General features: G+C 54.9%; 1 protein-coding gene across 3 annotated transcripts; it reads left to right on the top strand.

Moving 5' to 3' along the window:
- The first annotated feature begins 272 nt into the window (after nucleotides 1-272).
- On the top strand, nucleotides 273-18468 carry LOC125336814 (glutamine synthetase). 3 transcript variants are annotated; one of them, XM_048325881.1, is made up of 7 exons: nucleotides 273-759; nucleotides 12491-12666; nucleotides 13241-13402; nucleotides 15061-15207; nucleotides 16069-16196; nucleotides 17231-17430; nucleotides 17713-18468. In XM_048325881.1, exons 2-7 carry the CDS (start codon nucleotides 12501-12503, stop codon nucleotides 18032-18034), a joined length of 1125 nt encoding a protein of 374 aa, XP_048181838.1. In that variant the 5' UTR covers nucleotides 273-759; nucleotides 12491-12500; the 3' UTR covers nucleotides 18035-18468. The 3 variants fall into 3 exon arrangements, with proteins under 3 accessions (XP_048181838.1, XP_048181837.1, XP_048181836.1); XM_048325880.1 differs by lacking the exon at nucleotides 273-759 and adding an exon at nucleotides 12296-12375; XM_048325879.1 differs by lacking the exon at nucleotides 273-759 and having other exon boundaries at nucleotides 12447-12666.
- Nucleotides 18469-18749: the final 281 nt, after the last annotated feature.

Raw genomic sequence — 18749 nt, 5'->3', positions numbered from 1 at the left:
GCCCTCTCGGGACTTCCTTTTGCCTGGGAAGACATTTTCAGAAATTCCCATTCTCTGGCCTACCATATGGTGCTTGTTTGGGGCATTTGGTGTGACTTGGGGACACCTCTCCCCATCCAGAGCTTATGATCCCACCACTCTGCAGCTTGTACTGGGCCAAACTGCACCCACAGCTGCTGGATTTCAGTGCTGCAGCTGAGGGCAAGCCAGGGAGCTGCAATGCCCCGTTGGTGTCAAATTCTGCCCTTGAGGTCACAGCTGCCCACATTTATGGGTGTCTGCAGCAGCCCTGACTGGCTGCCCAGCTCACCTGGCCTTGCTGCCGTGGTCACTCACCCGCTGGCACCGCCGCAGTTTGGGAGGTGGTGTCAGCCCAGCGGTTTGGGAAGTGATGTCAGCCCAGCCCTGCTGAGCTCTGCACCCCTCGGTGCTTCCTGCCGTGCCCAGACCCTGCTCCCCACGCCCAGCGGGGCCAAACGACGCCTTCGCCTCCATCCCTGCCTCTGCTCAACTCACCGGCATCTCCAAGCCCAGAGGCTCCTGCTTTTGGGGGATTTTGAGCAAAACCCAGCTGTTGTGGTAATCCAGCTGCTGCTTTTGCTGCCTGCAGTTGTCTGAGCTGCTGGAGTTTCACTGCTGAAATCTCCCATCCGCTGTGCAGCCTCCTCCTGCCCTTCAGTTCTTGCCTGGGGAGTCTGAAGGAGCTTCTGCTGCTCTGCCAGCGGCTGCACCACGGCCTGGCCCTCGTGGGAGGACAGGGTAAGTGTCCCCTGTAGCTCTGGGTGATGATTTTTTCATGTTCTGCTTTAACAGGAGCTATTTCTAAAGGCAAAGCTTTCCACAGGTGTCAGCCCAATGCTGTTGGGGTTGTAAGGGCTGGGATATGTGAAGGGGTTTGATACATGAAGGGCGAGAAAAACTCTGCCATGCTCGAAGCTGCAGGGCTGGATGTGGGTCCTGATTCCTCCCCTTCACATCCAGATCGGCTCTGATTATAAAATCACAGAACCCTGGGCTGGTTTGAGTTTGGAGGGACCTTAAAGCTCTTGTTCCACCCCCTGCCATGGGCAGGGACACCTTCCACTATCCCAGGTTGCTCCAATTCCTGTCCAACCTGGCCTTGGACACTTCCAGGGATGGGGCATTTCTACTGCTGCTCTCCAGGTAATGGTTTGTGTGACTCCCCATCGAGTTAAACAAAAATTAACTCTTTCATTTTTTTTTTCTGCTTTGTCTTGTTAAGTTTCAAGTTTTGTAGTAATTCCTGGGTGTCATTCTTACCACTCAAAATTCTTGATTGATTGAAATGAGGACTAGAGCCAGGAGACAGAGAGAGGTAAGGCAACAGCTTGGAAGTCAGGGTTTATTTTTAGGATTTGCTGTAGACTCAACCCGTGAGCATGACACAGGATTCACACCTCACTTCTCCATTCCCCAAATCTGTCTGAAATGTCCTTCCCCTTTCCATCTCGCCTCTTCCAATGGAAAACCTGCAGTTAACAGAGTAACTGGGATTTGCTTTTTGCATCAGCAAAGCCGGGCACAGAGACCTGGATTTTCTCTGGGTTTCTGGAAAATGCTGCAGTGAGTGCTGCCATGAGAGGATGAGAGGAAGCAATTCCTCATCTTCCAAGAGGAGCTGGGCAATAGTTGGGATTTCCACCAAGGTTTTTCTTCCCAGTACTCCACTTTGGGTTTGGGGTCTAATGTCAACCTCCAAATAACCAGTTTATCCCAGAACTCGCTATCAAGGGCAGGGCAGAAGTGACTGACAGGTTTGTTTTCTAACTTGGCTTCTCTGTACTAATTAATTCCTTGATTAATCCCCACCTGCCTGCCTCACCAGGGTTGCTCTGAAGCTTAATTGAATTTGTGTCTCTTGTGCACCTGGCAGGCTCAGAGGAAAGGTGTTGTTCCCTGCTGTCAGAACACTCTTGTTGGATAAATCCCGTTGCCAGGGCCCAGAGTCTGCCTGAGGCTTGTGGGTAGCAGCAAACACCTTGGATTTGGGCTCTTACTTGGAGGAGGAAATACTTCTGGGTTCGTGATTTGAGGCATAAATGAGGGATGTTTGTTTATGTCTGTGGGAAAAGTTTCTGTCCCTGTCCCCACATTTGCCAAAGTGCCAGCAAACAGAAGAAGCCTCACATTTCAACACCCAGCTGAGCAAGGGACAGCAAGGAACTGAATCAGGATAATCCCTTTTCATTCCACCAGGGAGCATAACTCTAACGATTCTGGTCCTAAACACTTCTGCGGGTCAACATTCACCTTTTTATTCTTAACTAACTGTTCATTAGTGATTCCCTCGGGACTGGCAGCTGTGAAACCCAGAGCTGCCCCCAGGCATGGCAAATAACCAGGAATTAAAGTATATCTACAGCCCTGCAAGCAGTGGTAGCTCAGGCTACATTTAAACCCCAAAACCTACCCTAAGCACCCCCCAGACCCTATGGTCTCTCCTCAGTTTGAGCAGTTACTCAGCATTTAGTAACTCCAGTAAAATCCTTCCATTCCAGACACGTTTGATTTAAAGGAACTTCTGGGAATATGGTCCCTATTCACTTTGAGGAAAATGGTTTTAAGCTTGTAGTATTTTCAGGTGATTTCCTTATGCCTTTCTGAGATGGATTCGTGTGCTTGTAAGGAGCATGACCACACCATTCCTTGGTTAATCCCGATTATCACTGCTGGGAGGGAATTGGGAGCAGATCCCACAGCCACACCTCAGTGTTTCAGCAGAAGCTTACGGGTACAAACGCTTCCTTCTGCGCATTCCCTGGTCCTCCCACAACCCTTCCTGCCCCGGGAAACATCAACTATTTGCATATTAATACTGATAATGAGTGGCTGGGAGGTTTCTCGTGATTTCAGAGCCCAGTGGTCACCCGTGGGAGGAAGGACTCGAGGCTGCTGACGCAGGGCTGGGGAAAGCCCCGGGTGCAGGGCTGAGGATCTGCCCCAAGGTTGCTGTGGGATCCCAGCAGTGCCAGTCTGGTGTGTGGGCAGCCCGGGCTGCCAGAGCCCCCTGCCCAGCAGCAACAGGGGCCATTTACCCACATTTTTAGGTGGTGACTTGCAAAGGTGCTTCCTGTTGCTGAGCTGGCAGAGCCTCGCCGCAGCGGGGATGAAGGTGCCCTGCCAAAACTCATCCCGCTCTGACTGAGCTTTATTCCTCCCCCACAGAGCTGTGGAGGTGGAAGGGACTTTGTGAGGCCATCCAGGCCAAAATCCTGCTCAAGCAGGGTCACCCAGAGAGCGGTGCAATGTCCAGGTGGCTTTTGAGCATCTCCAAGGATGGAACATCAACTCCCTCAGGCAACACCTGGCAGCTCAGGGTGCCACCACCCTTGTTGGTGGCTCAGTTCCAGTCAGTGGCCACCAAGGCCCCCAGGTCATTTCCTGCCTTTCCAGCTGATCAGCATGTGCTGGTGCTTGTCCCTCTCTGAGGAAGAACTTTATATTTCTCCTTGTTGAACTCTGTGAGATTCCTGCCTCCCCATTCCCAGCTGTCCAGGTCCCTCTGGGTGGCACCACGACCCTCTGGCACATTACCTAGCCCACCCAGTTTGGTGTCAACAGCAAGAATTGTCAAAAGGACATCCTGCCCCATCATCCAGATCACTAAGGACAATGTTAATCAGGACTGGAGCCAGGATTCCTGGGACTGACCCCTGGGATACAGAATCAGTCACTGGCTGCCAGCTAAACTTGGTGCCACCCATCACCACCCAACCACTCCCCCAGTTTTCAATCCACTCTCTCTCTCTGCTCCTCCAGCCCCAAGAGTGAGGGCTCCAAATCACCAAATCAGCTTTGCAGCATTGCAGGGGATGAGATGCATTTTCAAGTTTATTTTGCACCCAAAACAGCTGGAAAACGGCCGTGGGAAAATCTGTGGGCCAGTCAATCATCGAGGGTGACTTGCAGGGAGCAGAGGCTGGAAACTGAAAGGCCACATCCCCTGAGACCCACCAACCAGGACCTTGGTGACTTGTCCTGCTCTGAGCACAAATAAAAGCAGTTTTAAAAGATCCTGTCCTGGCAAGAGGCCACTCGAGCCTGCCAGCACCTCCAGGGCTGCTCGCTGGTGGAGGCTGGAGCAGGATAAATATTTACAAGAGGGCTTGGTGTGAAAAGGTGCCTTTGGATGTCCCAGGCATGAGTTTTGGTTAAAAACCCCCTTATTCACTGAAATCTGTCCCACTGCCCTGTGCTCAGCCCCGTGCTGAGCTGGCTTGTGGCCCCCACTGGGGTCAGTCCCTCCAAAATGAGCAAAAAACATCCCAAATCCATTTCTGCTGGGAATGGAGCAATCGGTGGCTGCTTTGCACCTCAGTTTACCCCTAGGAAATGCCAATGTTCATTTGGCCCCAGCACCTCTCTCCCCCAAGGCAGGTACCAGCCTTTCCAAGCCCAGCCCAGCTGAAAAACGATGAGTTTTTTACAAGCTCCTGGTCCCACAGAACAATAAATTTGACTTTTCTCTGTGACTTTTCCTGGCTTGTTCTGTGGCCACCTGAGCCTTGAGCCAAGAGGGCAGCAGAGCCCCTGCCTTCAGCAGCATCTTGGGCACGGGGGAAATGACACCTGTAATGACACCGAGCCCATCAGGGACGTCCCAGAGCTCTTTGTGTTCATTACCAAGGGGTAATTAGTGACTTTGCAGCCTGGAGAGGCCGGAGGGTGGAAGAGGGGGTTGATTTAGGGTGTGAGAGCCGTGCCCCGGCTGTGTGGGAAGCAGTGCAGGAGCCGGCAGCTGTGGAGATGCAGGTGAGAGGGGAAGCAGAGACAAAGCTGATCCTTGCAAGGGGATTTTGCTGCCAAATTTTGGGCAGCTGAAGAAGGAGGTGCTGGAGGGATGTGCTCCATCCTAGGGGGTAAAATAGGGCAAGGGGATGAGGCTTGGGGGGCCTGAGTCCGGCTGTGTCACTGCTCCAGCTGCACACAGAGGTTCCCAGGGACTGGCTCTGGATGTTTTGGGGCATTTCCAGACATTCTGGGGGGTTGGAGCCCCACGGGCCAGGCTGCAGGCTCAGATTTGGGGGTGCAGAGGGGGCTGCTGTGCGTGACCATGCCCTTCAGGGCTCATCAGCCCCATGTCGCCAGTTTGATGGTTTGGGTTTGGCTGCTGAGGAAGGGTAAATCCACAGGGTCAAAAATGTCCCTGGTCATGCTGGGCAGCAGATGAGGGGCAGGTGAGGATGTGGGACATCATTGCCAGCTCACCCCGATCTGGTGGCTCCAATCTGGGAGAGCTCCCCAAGATTTGGGCAGTGACAGAAGCTGCATTTGGGTCTCTGTCTGGAGAGGGATCGTGTTGGGAGCTCGGGATGAGCACCCAGGTGGGATGATAACTCTGGAGTGGCTGTTGCTGTGGCAGGAAAACAAACCTGATCAGCCTAATCTCAGCTGGGAAGGGGATGGGAACCAGCGTGGATGGGGATGCTTTGCTGGGAAGCAAAAGGAACTCCTTTAGGACCAATCTACTCACAAAAGGAGTTAAACAAGGCCAAAATGAAGTGCTTAGAGAGTGTTTTCCCCAAGAACAAGGGATTTCTAGGGCTCTGGGTTTGGTTTAAATTCCCATTAAAGCCCTACCAAGGGGAGCTTTTGGTTCTGCCTTTGTAGGATCTGGATGGAGTTACAGCCTCTGAAGTTCAAACCCACTGCCCAAAGTGCTGAAGCACCTCTGGCTGCTTCACCCTGCATGAACCTGCCAGAATTTACCTTTTCTTTGTGAAGAGGCCTGCAATCAGCTGGCAGTGAGGTGCTTTTCCCTAGAAAACAAACCTTTTTCCCCCAAAATACCTACCCAGCTGCACTGGAGGCCTCAGACACGGCACCACTTCAAGGCAGCCTTGTTCTGTGCATCGCAGGCCAAACGCTGCAAGCTCTAAAATTGCCTTGAAAGTGCTTCATTCATTTTTTTACCCTTTAAAATCCCAGCTCCTGAAAGCATGTGATCGCGAGGAGATGATGTTGCTGAGGAAAGCAGCACTGGGTTTGGGTAAGCACTGAGAAAACAAAAAACCACCAGTGAGGAGTCTCCTCCTCTTTTGTTGGGAAAAATCCCCTCATGACTCGGACAAGCAAAGTGCCGCTGGTTTGAAGGCCCTGCTGGCAGCAGCAGGGCTCGGTGTGGGCAGGGAGGGAAGTGAAAAAGCTTTGCATTTGTGTAAGGCTGCAAAATGGGGTTGCCAAACAGGATGCAGGCTGTGAAACCAGCTGGGCGAGGAGGCTGAGGCCTGCCCGGCTGCATCAATTGCTGGTGCTGATAATTCTGTTTACATTAAAAGGGAGTTAAACCTTTTGGTGGTTCTCTGCTTGTTTAGACTCTGCTCTGAGCACTCTGCTGCTATTTGAGTTTGGGTGCACGTTGAGGTTTTTGATACTTAGTTGTGCTGAAATAAATGCTGTTGGTTAAAATTCCCTGGGTTTGCATTCCGGGATTCTGGGGAGGGATGTCACAGGGCAGCAACCACAGAATTATAGAATCATTAAGGCTGCAAAAGACCTTTAAGATCATCAAGTCCAACTGTCAGCCCAGCACCAGCACTGCTCACCACTAAACCCTGTCCTCAAGTGCCACATTCACACATTTTTTTTTTTAGCACTTCCAGGGAGGGGTGACTCCATCAGTTCTCTGGCAGCCTGTGCCAGTGCTTTACAACCTTTTCAATGACATTTTTTTCTTAACATCCAATCTCAGTCTCCCCTGGTGCAGCTTTCCTCTCGTTCTGTCACTTGTCCTTTCCCAAAGTGAAGAGCTGGGTGAAAGCCCGTGGGAGAGGGCTCCTGGTTCCATTGTGGGGAGCTCCAGCTCATGGTGTTTTCTCTCTCTGAAGAGATGATAAAGAAGTTCCCCGTGTGAGTCAGAGCCTGCTGGGTCCTTCTCTGCAGAGATCACAGGGAATCTGATCCTTTTTGTTGTCCAAGCAGCCCTGGGCTGCCCTGGCCCCCACCACCTGCTCCCAGGGGCAGCCCTGGTTTGTGTCCCACAGGCAGCTTTTCCTTCCTGGCTGTGAGTGATCCCAGGGAAGGTTTGGGTGAAATTCAGCCCAGCTGTTCCCCTGTCCAATGGGGTTCGTGTTCCTACTCCTGCCTGTGCTGCTTTTCCTGCCTCAACAATCAGCAAAGTATAGCTGTTCAGCCGGAGATTGTCCCCTCTCCCTTTGGTTTCCTGAAGTTGGCCATGTGCCACGTCCTTTTCCCCCAGTTTCTTTTCCTACAGCCCCAAGTCGCTGTCACAGGATTACAAAGGATATTAAAACGAAAGCCTGTCGGGGGGGAGCTGTTTGGGGTTTATAGCTGGGGTTTATTCTGTCTGTGGGCTGGAGGAGTGGGGATGCTCAGGGCAGCTCTGCTCTGAGCCCTTTCTGCTGCCTGTGGAGAGCAGCCTCACCCTTACAAATGTCCACACATCCCTCAAGCTGAAAATAACCTCCAAAATGTTGTTTAGCCTGGAGAAAAGGAGGCTCAGGATCTTTTCCAACCTCACTGATTCTGTGATTCTGCAAAAATAATTTGTAAGAGCTTTCTGCAAGCACACCCCAATGCAGCTCTGTGCTGTGGGGGAGCTTGGCTTGCATTTGCAGCTCCCACAGACCTGTGAGGCTAGAGGGGAGCCCCTGGAGGGGATTGGGGTTCCTAATCCCTGCAGGGGATCCTGTCTGAGTGGAAGGATCTCAGCCTCACAGCGTTGGTGCTGGGTGCTTTGGTGGCCACTGAAGAGCTGCTTGGGTTGGGACTGTGGGTTCCCCAGGCATATTCAAGTATGACGTAAAGAATGATGTGTGTGTGCATATAGTATGTATTTATATGTCATATATGCCTGTATTTATATGTGTGTGCACAGAAAAAGGTGTGGCAGCACTACTTGAGTGAAGGCAAAGTGGTTTGGGTGCAAATCTAAGGAGATTTGCTGTTGCCTAAATGTGTTTTAACTGTAAAGGAAAACTGTCAGTTCAGCTGTTTTGCAGGAAAAGTGTAAAAGTGGGTGTGTACTGGGGACAGGGGAATGCCAGCACAGCCCCCCTGGCCACTGGGTGGTCTCTGCTGGACCCCTCAGCATGGATCTGACCCACCTCGGCCGCCTCCTGCCACATCCCAGCACATTCCCAGCCCGTTCCAGCAGCCCTGCTGGGCCACCCCCTTCCCTCAAAGCATCCCCCTGGTTTCCTCAGCTGGAAGAAGCCGTCTCTTCCAGCGCAGTGTACGCAGGAAAACTCCCGCCTGCTCTGCCCCCAGCCCCTCTAATCCCTTTATGGTGTTTGTGCCGGGCTCCTCCTGCCGATCCTGCTCTTTGCCTTCCCTCTAATCTCCCCATCGAACTGTTTGGCAGGACAAAAATCACCCAACCCGGAGAGAGGGAATGCTCTCCCATGGGGCTCCGTGGTCCAGGTCTCTGGGAGATGCTTTGGAGGTTTAGCGACCAGAGAGAAACTCCCTCAGTTCTGAGTGGCTTCCTGAATCCTGGAGGAAGATTTAGAGTAAAGCCCAAACTCTTCACCCCAGTATCCCTGCTTTGTGCCCAGGGATGATCCCTCTTGGGCCGGTGTGGGGAGGGATCTGACGGGCAAGGCCCAGCCCCCTGCCCTGCTGCAGCACCACGGGGAAGGTGTAAAAAGTCACCCCAGGAGGTAAATTAGTCCGTGTTTAACCCCTTTGTGGTAAAACGTTGTTGTGTTACTGAAGATTTTCAATCTGAAGAATTTCCTAAGGATTTTTTACTCCTATCAAAGCAAAAAACGTCTTTGGTGTGTTTTGGCAAGGCTGGAAAGTGCTGGGGCTGATAAAGCTTCAAAGTCAGAGAGATAAAAACTGGGAGTATTTAGGGCTTGGCCAGGTCTCCCCAGGAGGGCTCTCCAGGCATCGCTGCCTGCAGACTGATCCATCAGCCCCCCAAAAAGGCACTGGGAAGGGGAACAGCCCTGCTGCATCCCTGTGGGCCCTGGGATGACATCCCAGAGGACACCAGAGGTGATGGTTGGTCCGGGCTGTAGCAGCAAAGCAGAATTAGCTTCTCTCCCTGCTGTCCTCCATGCAGAGAAACCCCTCTGAGCTGCAGCTCTGAACGGGCTCCACAAAATCCTCCGGAGATTTCATCTGTGACCTTTTACTTCTCCAAGGACACCCCTGCTCGCTTTCCTGCCCTCAGCTCCGCCGCCTGCCCGACCTTGGGCCAGTCACTGATTCCCTGAGTCGGGAGCCTCGTGGTGGTTAATATTTACTGTACCTGGTGTGGAGGGAGCGGGCAGGAGCCCGGTGATTGCAGGGAGCGTGGGCTTGTTTGGGGTGAAATGTTATTCCAGAGCCTCAAGGATGCAGGTGGGAATCGTGCTCGCTGTTATTGGTGTAACAGAGTTGTTGCTATAGAAATGGCTGGAATTAGGCTGTGGTGAGGTAAGGCTTGATCCCAGGAAAAACTGACTAAGCAGGTGCTCAGCCTTATACGGCAGAAACACTTTCCTGCTCACTAAAATCCTTTTTGGTATGAAATAATTCTGTACATTTGGCGAGCTGCCTCAGGGGTGGTGTTTGGGCAGGGATGGGACCATTGGCAACTTGGGGACATGGTGTAGTGATGGCATTGGGTGTGCTGGGGTAACAGCTGGACTCGATGATGTTTTCCACCCTTAGGAACTCCATGATTCCACACCTGTGCACCCACAGGCTGCTGTTGTCCCTTCTGTCCCCAAACACCACAAACCCACCATGTTTGCCCTCCTGGGGTGGGTGGGCTCTGACTTCCCCTTTTGGGTGGTTTGATGCTCAGTGATTCCAGCTGTTCACAGAGGATCTCTGCTTCCCAAGCCAGGTTTCTGGTGAGCATTAGCACAGCCTGCATTTTGTTTCATTTCTCCCTGGTCTGAGCCCACTCAAGCTCCAGGCTGTTTCTGCACAGGTGGGCACATCCAAGAGGGAAGCCAGAGCTTTCACTGGGAATAAAATGAGGCTCTCCCATAGCCAGCTGAGCCAGGAAGGTGCAGGGTCTCGGCTGAACCCCCGTATCACAATGAACACACCGGTGCTGGCCCCGCTGCCTGTGAAGGACGCAGCGCTTCAGGCTCTGGGGAGGCAGCTCCCCTCTCCTCGGCTGGGGTTTGCCACGCTTCCCAAGGGATGCAGATCCATCTCCGTGCTTCCTGCTCAGCATCAGCCCCTGCTTCTCCAGCCCTGAGGCCGGTCCCGCGGGCTCCAGCTCCCCAGGCAGGACGGAGATGGAGATGGGAGCAGGGAGCCAAGGCAGAGCCGCTGATGCCTCCCCGGCACGGCGCCAGCTCTGTTGCAAGGCCTCCGGGAAATGGCTGCACCAAGGGGTGCATTTCCTCCTGCCCCGGGACGGTTTCCAAAGAAGAATGAGGAAATGCTGAGCTTTGCAACCACATTCATGGATGTGTCCCTAAGATACCCCGCAGAGGGAGGTGGCTGCTTTCGAGCTGCACTCCAGCTTCAGTTGCAGGAGACCTTGAATGTCACCAGGGCAGCGTCAAGGACATGAGGGAGACCTGCTTGGCTTTGCCACCGCTGCTCAGGGACCTTGGGCACATCCCTGGATGCCAACCTCCTTCCCAGGTGCTCTGCTCAGGGCAGCACCCACGAGTTGTGGGGTGGGTGACGTCTGGCCTGCCCACAGCCTGCTGCCACTGATGTCACCGCCTGGTCACCAAAATTGCTAATTAAGTTTTGCTTCTCTCGCTGCCAATCTCATTTCCTGGTTCTTGTGCAATCCCAAGTGCTTTCAGATTTCTTCCCGATTCTTTATCTGCCTGCGGGACCAAAACACCTTCAGAAGAAAAACAGAGCCGATGTCTTGGGTCAGTGCCCGGGGAGGAGATGTCCTGGGGGAGGCAATCAACCGTGGAGTGGTTTTGTTAGCTGCCCTGGTGCAGATGTTTTATTGTTTTGCAGAAAAACATTCCTGGGGGTGAGTCAGGCAGCCACAAGCCTGAGTCTGCCTTAAGAACAGGGGGAATTAGCAAAAACCCAGCTGCTTTAGAGCCCAGTCATGCCTTAAAGCCTTTTCTCCTTTTGTAACATCGAAAAACTGCTTGAAACCCGAGGCTGGAGAGTCGAGGTGCACTCCTCCGCTGAGTTTGCTGGGAAGTTGTTTGGAATCTTACCCTCTTCCCAGAAAAAAATCCGGGAGTGTTTGAGATAACCCCCGGAGGCGATGGCACGGGCTGTGCCCGTGCTGGTTGTGCATTGGCACGTTTGGGGTCTCTGCTCTGACACGTGGGAGCCTCTCACGCAGGATCCATGGAAAACTGGGAAGGCAGCGAGGCGTTTAATTCACCTAATTGGATCTGCGTTCGGCTCGATAGGTGGAAGTTGCAGCTATATTGAAATAATCGACCCAAATTCACACCTGTTGGCTAAGGATTTTTAGTTGACTGTAAATCACAGCAGAGCCTGTGCTGAGCGTGGATAGTTTGGGGGTTTAAAGAGACTTTAGTACTCTCTGGTGCTTAAAAACTGTACTTTAGCTCGGCGCTTTATAGATGGGAAGGGCTGCAGTAGGAGATTTCAGTGTTTTCCCAGTAGCTCTCCCTGCAGCCCTCAGCCTTTCCTCCCTTCGAAGGAAAGCCTTGGGGGCAAACGCAGCCCTGCAGCCACGGCAGGGCTGAAGCCGGGGGAGGAAGGGGTCATTCCTGGGGTGTCCAGGGCAGGATGCGGTGAGAGAGGTAGTGGTAGGGCTGCCAGGCATCTGCCTGCCCCTGTCCCGGGAATCTGGCTCCTCCTGTCCCCAAGGATTGGGCTGCCTCTGTCTCCGGGGATCTCGTTGCCACTGATGTCCCCAGGACCATGCAGGCACCCAGATCCATTCCATCACACATCCCCAGGGCATGGTCCCAGCCAGGCTTTTGGGGTGCTGGGGGGAGCACAACTCAGCAGCCTCCCCAGCTCCTCACCCCACAGCAACTTAGCAGAGCTGGGGGAAAAGCACCTGCACACGTGTAAGAGGGCAACCCTACGAAAACAAGAGGCCAAGAGGGATGACACACGCAGAGAGGGGATGGAAGGTGGTAAATAGTATTTTCAATGAGTAATACTTGTTATTTTTTAACAAACAATAAGTTGTTTAGCCAGTAACTCACTACTTTTTAAATAAACTGATGCTTTAGCCATGAGATAGCTGTCGTTTTTAATAAGTACTTTTAATAAGAAAACAATACTAAACGTCCTCAATGGGTGTCCGGGGTGGGGGCCGGGGCCCGGCGCTGCCTCCCCGGGGCGGAGCCGCCTCCGCACCGCCCCCGACCGCGGGCGCCCTTAAAGCGCGGGCGGAGCGGGCGCGGGCAGCGCTGGGGCCGGTGAGCGAGAGGCTGCCGGTTCGAGTCCCGCCAGGGCCGCTCCGCTTGGCTGGGGGAGGTAGCCGGGGTGGGGGGGTTGGGGCGGCTTTTTTTGGGCTGGGAGGTTGGTTTGTGAAATCCCCGTGGGGAGATGGGCCGGGGGTGATGTGGCACTCACCTGTGCGCCCTCGCAGGGCCGTCGCCATGTCGGTGTCGCACAGCTCCAGGCTGAACAAGCTGGTGCGGGAGCAGTACATGAGGCTGCCCCAGGATGGGAGGGTTCAGGTCACCTACGTCTGGATCGACGGCAGCGGCGAGGGAGTGCGCTGCAAGAGCAGGACCCTTGATAAGGAGCCCAAGAGCATCGAAGGTAATGCGGCTGCTTGTCCCTCAGGGTGATGGGTGGCGGGGTGGAGGGCCCTGAGCATCGCCTGGGAAAAGTTCTGGGATGCTTTGGGCGGTGGGAGTTGCGACGGGCTCTCCCTGGTTGCGTAGCACCAGTGATACTTGTTGCAGCTGCCCGGTGGGGTTGCACCGAGCAGCAGGGTAAATATCCAACCTGCGTCCCTGCGGTTTGCTTAATCCGCTAATCTCTGCTATTAGTGCTGGGTGGGAAGGGAAGGATGAGTTCCTCGCCCCTTTCCACCAGGCAAACAGGCATGGAGACGTGTCGGCATCTGGATGGGGCTTGGCAGAGGGAGGTGGAGTGGCTGGGACTGATCCTGCCCGTGCCTGATGGTGCTGGGGGGGGTGGACACACTGAGGGTCAGGGAGCACCCACGGGCTCCGGGGATGTGCAAGAAAACCTTTGTGGCCATCATCCCATGGAACCCAGTGCCCTTTAGGTGCTCCATCCTGGATCCAAGCCACCAACACTTGGCACAACCCATATGTGGACCTTTTCCCAACCTCACTCCCTCCTCCGTCCCCCTCCTGCCTCGCAGATGTCCCCGAGTGGAATTTCGATGGCTCCAGCACGGCGCAGGCAGAGGGCTCCAACAGTGACATGTTCCTGGTGCCCGTCTGCATGTTCAGGGACCCTTTTTGCCTGGACCCCAACAAGCTGGTGCTCTGCGAAGTGCTGAAGTACAACAGGAAACCCGCAGGTGAGCACCCCCAGTTCCCGAGGGTCACCCCCCTATTATTTAGGGTGTCACCTCCCCCAGGAGCCGCTTGCTCGGGCCCGCTGGCCCCGGGGCGCAGCTGAGCGCCGAGCACTTGGCCCGAGGCTCCGAAATCCAAGCGCTGGTGGCGGTGGTTGCTTGCAGGAACCTGTTTTAGTGGCACAGGGCGAGGAGAAGAGCAGCGAGACGTGGAGCTCACTCACGGCACTCGCCAAAGGCGTCGCCCGGCTCTCGGGCCCGAGCTCGCCCAGCCCTGGGGGGAGCAGGAGCTGGAAGTGCGGGGGTTTTAGCGTGCCGAGGTTGTGGTTGGTCTCCCCTCTGGGGTTTTAGCTTGCCGAGGTTGTGGTTGCTCTCCCCGCCGGTGGGAGGCTGCAGAAAAGGAAGGAGAAGATGCTGAGATGGCATGTGCTCGCTCAGAGTGACCTTTTGCAAACAGCCCCAGAACGCGCCGGCTCTCGGTCTTATCACCGAGTCTGCAGCCGCACAAGTCTGCAGTCCGTCTTGTCCCTCTGATAAAGCCCCAGACACAGGAAGAGGAGCCTGTTTACAGGGACGCGCTGAGGGGCTCCCGGAGGGGATATTTGCCACTCGAGCAAGGCTGTGTCCCGTTGGGTGTGAGGGGGAGGGAGAGGGCATCTGCGGGTGATGCACTTCTGCCGGGAGAGCGGGGACTGCGGGCAGGGACGGTGAAAGACGGGGCTGATTCCTCCTCCAGCAGCGCCCTGCCTTTCAGCCACGGGTGGGGGGAAGTGTCTTGGTTGAGATTCCTGCCCGGCAGCTCCTCCACTAGAGGAGTTTGTAAAGAGAGCCCCTGATCCTGGAGCTCCCGGGGCAGAGAGCTCAGCCCTGCTGGCGAGAGGGGTGCACCCTCCAGCCCTCCCCGTGGTGGGTTTCTGTGGACCGTAAGGGCTGTGTGGGCTCAGGGGAAGAAATTTTCTTTCTCTCGCTTCCCACTCCCACTGCTTCCCTCCAGCCCTACTCTCCCCAGCTGCTCTGAGGCTTTTATTGGAAGTTAAGGCAGAATGTGCAGCCTGGAGCCTGCCTGTCCCTGTCACAGCACTTTTTCAGCCTCTTTCCCTGCTGTCTTGGTCCAAGCTCTCATTTCCCGTGCCTGGCATGCTGTCCCATGTCTGGACTCTTCTCTTATATCTGTGTTTTCCTGGCAAAGCCCCAGTTGCCTTGAGCACTTGGAAAGGCCAAGGCAGGGCCAGCCAGTCTGGATGCTAACCAAAACCATGGAGCTGGAGAAAGATAAGGGATAATTAAGATGAGGATGAGGGCTGAAGGAGTGATGGAAGATATATGGTCCCTGATCCCAGGTCTGCTGAATGCCTGTAGGATGGGGCTGGGGTAAAGCTCCTGGTCTCTCAGTGAGTAAGAGGAGGAGAGGGTGCTCATGGACCATCAGCAGTGGTTTGGGGAATAGGGTAATTAAATCCTCTTGACCTGATGCTCTGGTGATGGAGTAACTTCGAGGAGGAATTTGGTGAGCAGGAAGGGGGATTCACTCATGATTTCCTTAAGGCTTCTGTGGGAAGCGCTTGGCAGTGGTGGAGCCTTGGTCTCGGAGAGGGCTGGAGCAGAGTGTGGGGGGGTGCTGGCTCACAGCATGGCTCTAACCCAGGCCTCTCTGCTCCCAGAGAGCAACCTGAGACACACATGCAAGAAAGTCATGGACCTGGTGAAGGACAGCCACCCCTGGTTCGGGATGGAGCAGGAGTACACGCTGCTGGGCATCAACGGCCACCCCTACGGCTGGCCCGACAACGGCTTCCCCGGCCCGCAGGGTAAGAACTCCCTCCTTGCCCCAGCCTGAAATCTCCCCTCACCTCCCTCCCTGCTGCCTGTGGGGTGCTGCACGGTGGCAGTTCCCCCATCCCCAAGCTCGGTGCAGCTTTGCTGTCAGGGATGACCCCAGGTAGGAGCTGTTTACCGAGAGCACCTGGTGCCCCGTGGCTCACGTGAGCCGGGTGGCCACGCCGCTCCCGCCGGACCCTGCTTGCACAAACAGCTCAGCTGCACGACTTGTTTGGCAAGGGCTGGAGAACTGGGCTGGAAAAACCTCCTCCCCGTGGCTGTTGGGGAAAGGGCTTGGCATGGCACTTGTGCCCTCCTGCAGCAGCGAGCCAGCTCCTCAGCTGCCTCCTGGGAGACAGCCAGAGGTTTCCCAACCTGATTTTTGTGTGGACCGGCCGCTTGCAACATCTCCCTTCCCCCAGGCGGGGAGAAGATCTTTGCCTGACCTGCTTGAATAAGAAAGATATCAAACCCCAGCGAATTGGATTTCCTAGCCGTGAATAATGCCAGCTGTTGTCAGAACAATCTCGGATGCTTGATGTGCTCAGAGGGTCAGGGAGGTGCCCCGGGGCAGACCAAGCTTTCCTTATCTCGAGGCCACCTCCCAACTGATGTGTTACAAGTCTTATTTAACTGCCCAGATAAGGCTGAGGTTGCACAGATGAACTGCTCACACTGCTGGTCCTGCAGCTGGGGGTCAGTGGCTTGATGTCCTGTGGAGAGAAACATCATTTTAATTCCCATAAATCCTCTGCCCGTGACAGCAGGTACCCGGCAGTGTGGAATTATGCTACAATGCTGTTGTTGCTCCCCAAAGCTTTCCTTGGGTGGTGATTCCTTGTTCTTTCCAGGCCCCTATTACTGTGGGGTTGGAGCAGATAAGGTGTATGGGCGTGACATCGTGGAGTCCCACTACAAGGCTTGTCTCTACGCGGGGGTGAAGATCTGTGGCACCAATGCAGAGGTGATGCCCTCCCAGGTATGTGAGGATGGCCCCAGGCAGCCCATTCCCAGTGATGGATATGAGTTATCCTGAGGCTGGAATAACCCAGCAACCCCCAGCTCCTCTGGAAACCCAAATCCAGTCACTCCTCACATCGGTTTTGCCTGGATGGGAGCAGTTGCACTGCTAGAATGGAAATGTGCATTTGATTTTCTCGTAACTCACCCCGAGCTCCTCGCACAGCTCAGCCTGAGCTCTGCAGCCAGAGCAGAGCTGGGAGCTCCCCATGGGAGTGGGGATGCAGGGGACAGAGGAGCTGGGACAGGCTGTGGGAGCACCATGTGGAGTGATGGGGTCTGAGCCCTGTCCTGCTGCCTGGGAACTGGGAAACTTGGATGGGACATGGCCCAGGGGAGCAGCTGGGAGGATTTGGGTTTATCTGGGTGTGAGCAGGAAGGAGTCCCTGATTGCATTAGGCAGGTGGCCAGACTGACCACCTTTGGGTCGCTGACTCTCCTGCTGCTGATGTGGCCGTGATAAACAGGGGCTTATCTGCAGTGGAGCCAAGACAGGACTTTTACCGACCCTGCTGTTTGCCCCGACTTCTTCAGGGTCCTTCTTGGCTGCCTTCCACATCCTGGGCTCCGGCTCTTCCACGCCAGCAGCCGTCAAGACGTCACCCTGTGCTTAGTCACCATGGGTGGTGCAACCCTGGCTCCAGCTGGGCAGGAAGCAGCCCTGGGAAGGACTAACAGGCTCCTCGTTAATCCTCTGCCCTGTTTGCAGTGTGGGTTGGGGGTCCTGCACCAGCCTCGGTCAGATGTGGTGCTTATTTCCCTCTGTTTTAAACTAAAATCCTTCTGATTTGCTCTACATCGTCATGAGCAGTTTATTCCCATTTTTCTGTGTGCCAAAGCTGTCCTGTTGCTTGACTCATTGCTCCCCGTCCTTGTTGCTGATTCCCAAGGGTAACATTCAGCTGCAGCCCAGGCTGGGAGGGGCAGGGATGTGGTGGCTGGGGAGGCACCCACCTGCCCATACTGACCTGTGCATCTGCTCGCCCTTTCCAGTGGGAATTCCAGGTGGGCCCGTGTGAAGGCATTGAGATGGGGGATCACCTCTGGATGGCTCGCTTCATCCTCCACCGTGTCTGCGAGGACTTTGGAGTTGTGGCCACACTGGACCCCAAACCGATGACCGGCAACTGGAACGGCGCCGGGTGTCACACCAACTACAGCACCGAGGAGATGCGGAGAGAGGGGGGTCTCAAGTGAGTCCTAGGGGAGGGTCTCAAGGGGGAGTCTCAGGACTCAAATGAGTCCTGGAGGGCTCCCTGGGATGTACCTGGGGAGGTTGGGGGTGTCCTGGGCCATGTGGAAGTGTCTCCCTACCTGTGTGGCTGCACCAGGCACGGCTGGGGCTGTCCCAGCTCATTATTTTAAGAGCAGCTGATCCTATGAGGGTGTCCCCTGAGCTGTCCTTGTCCCTGCACAGGAGGAGGGGGTGACACCCCCCCAAATGGACCTCCTGAACCCCCTCTCCTCTCCCACAGACACATCGAAGCTGCCATCGAGAAGCTGAGCAAGCGGCACGATTACCACATCTGCGTGTACGACCCGCGGGGCGGCAGGGACAACTCCCGGCGCCTCACCGGCCACCACGAGACCTCCAACATCTTTGAGTTCTCCGCCGGCGTGGCCAACCGAGGTGCCAGCATCCGCATCCCGCGCCAGGTGGGCCAGGATGGCTATGGCTACTTCGAGGACCGGCGGCCGGCAGCCAACTGCGACCCCTACGCGGTCACCGAGGCCATCATGAGGACGACGGTGCTCAATGAGACCGGGGTGGAGACCAAGGACTACGCTGACCACTGAGGCTGCGGGCTGGGTGGAGGTTCTCGTGCCTACAGTAGCTTCTCACGTGGGATTTGTGCCTGTACAGTGTCCTCGGCTGCAAGCTCAGACTCTTTTTAGGAACCTCGCTTCTGCTCTTGTGAAACGTGGCCTTAGAAATACGTATTTTATAGCAAGAGGGAGGGGCCCAACCTATTTTCTCAACCACTTTGTTTTTTCTGGTTCCTGGTTTTAGGTCGTGAGGTTTTTTGTTTTGTTTTTTTTTTTTTAAAACTTGGATTGAATTTTTTTCCCGAATGGACTTTACACTGTGATGTACATAGATCCCAATGTGGATGCTGCAGCTGCTGCTGTTGGCACCTGGGGAGGGTGGGTGCTTTTTTTTCCATATCTCTGTCGCAAGGAAATTATAATAAATAATCTTCCTGGCTGCGTGGCAGCTGGGTTATGCCGTGGCAAGTGCATTTTTCTGTGGCTCCTAGAGCTCCAAGGAGGTTTTAATTTAGGTGTTGCTGGTAGGTTGCAGCTACTGAGCAGCCTGGGCAGGAGCTGGAGGAGCAGAGCTGCTGGAGGATCCTTGAGGCAGGTGTCTGGAGCTACCTTGCCTCATTTTCTGGCCCAAAGGCCATCTCCTTCCATCGTGATCCCAAAGGCAAACAGAGCAGTGCGGGCTGAGCAAACAGCGGCCGGGGCAGCAGCTGGCGGGCGTTTACACAGGGTGTGTGCTGCTGAGTCA

This window comes from Corvus hawaiiensis, chromosome 21, assembly GCF_020740725.1.
Source record: "Corvus hawaiiensis isolate bCorHaw1 chromosome 21, bCorHaw1.pri.cur, whole genome shotgun sequence".
Taxonomy (NCBI): domain Eukaryota; kingdom Metazoa; phylum Chordata; class Aves; order Passeriformes; family Corvidae; genus Corvus; species Corvus hawaiiensis.
The sequence above is the reverse complement of the archived record's forward strand: the minus strand, read 5'-3'. Positions and strand labels throughout refer to the sequence as shown.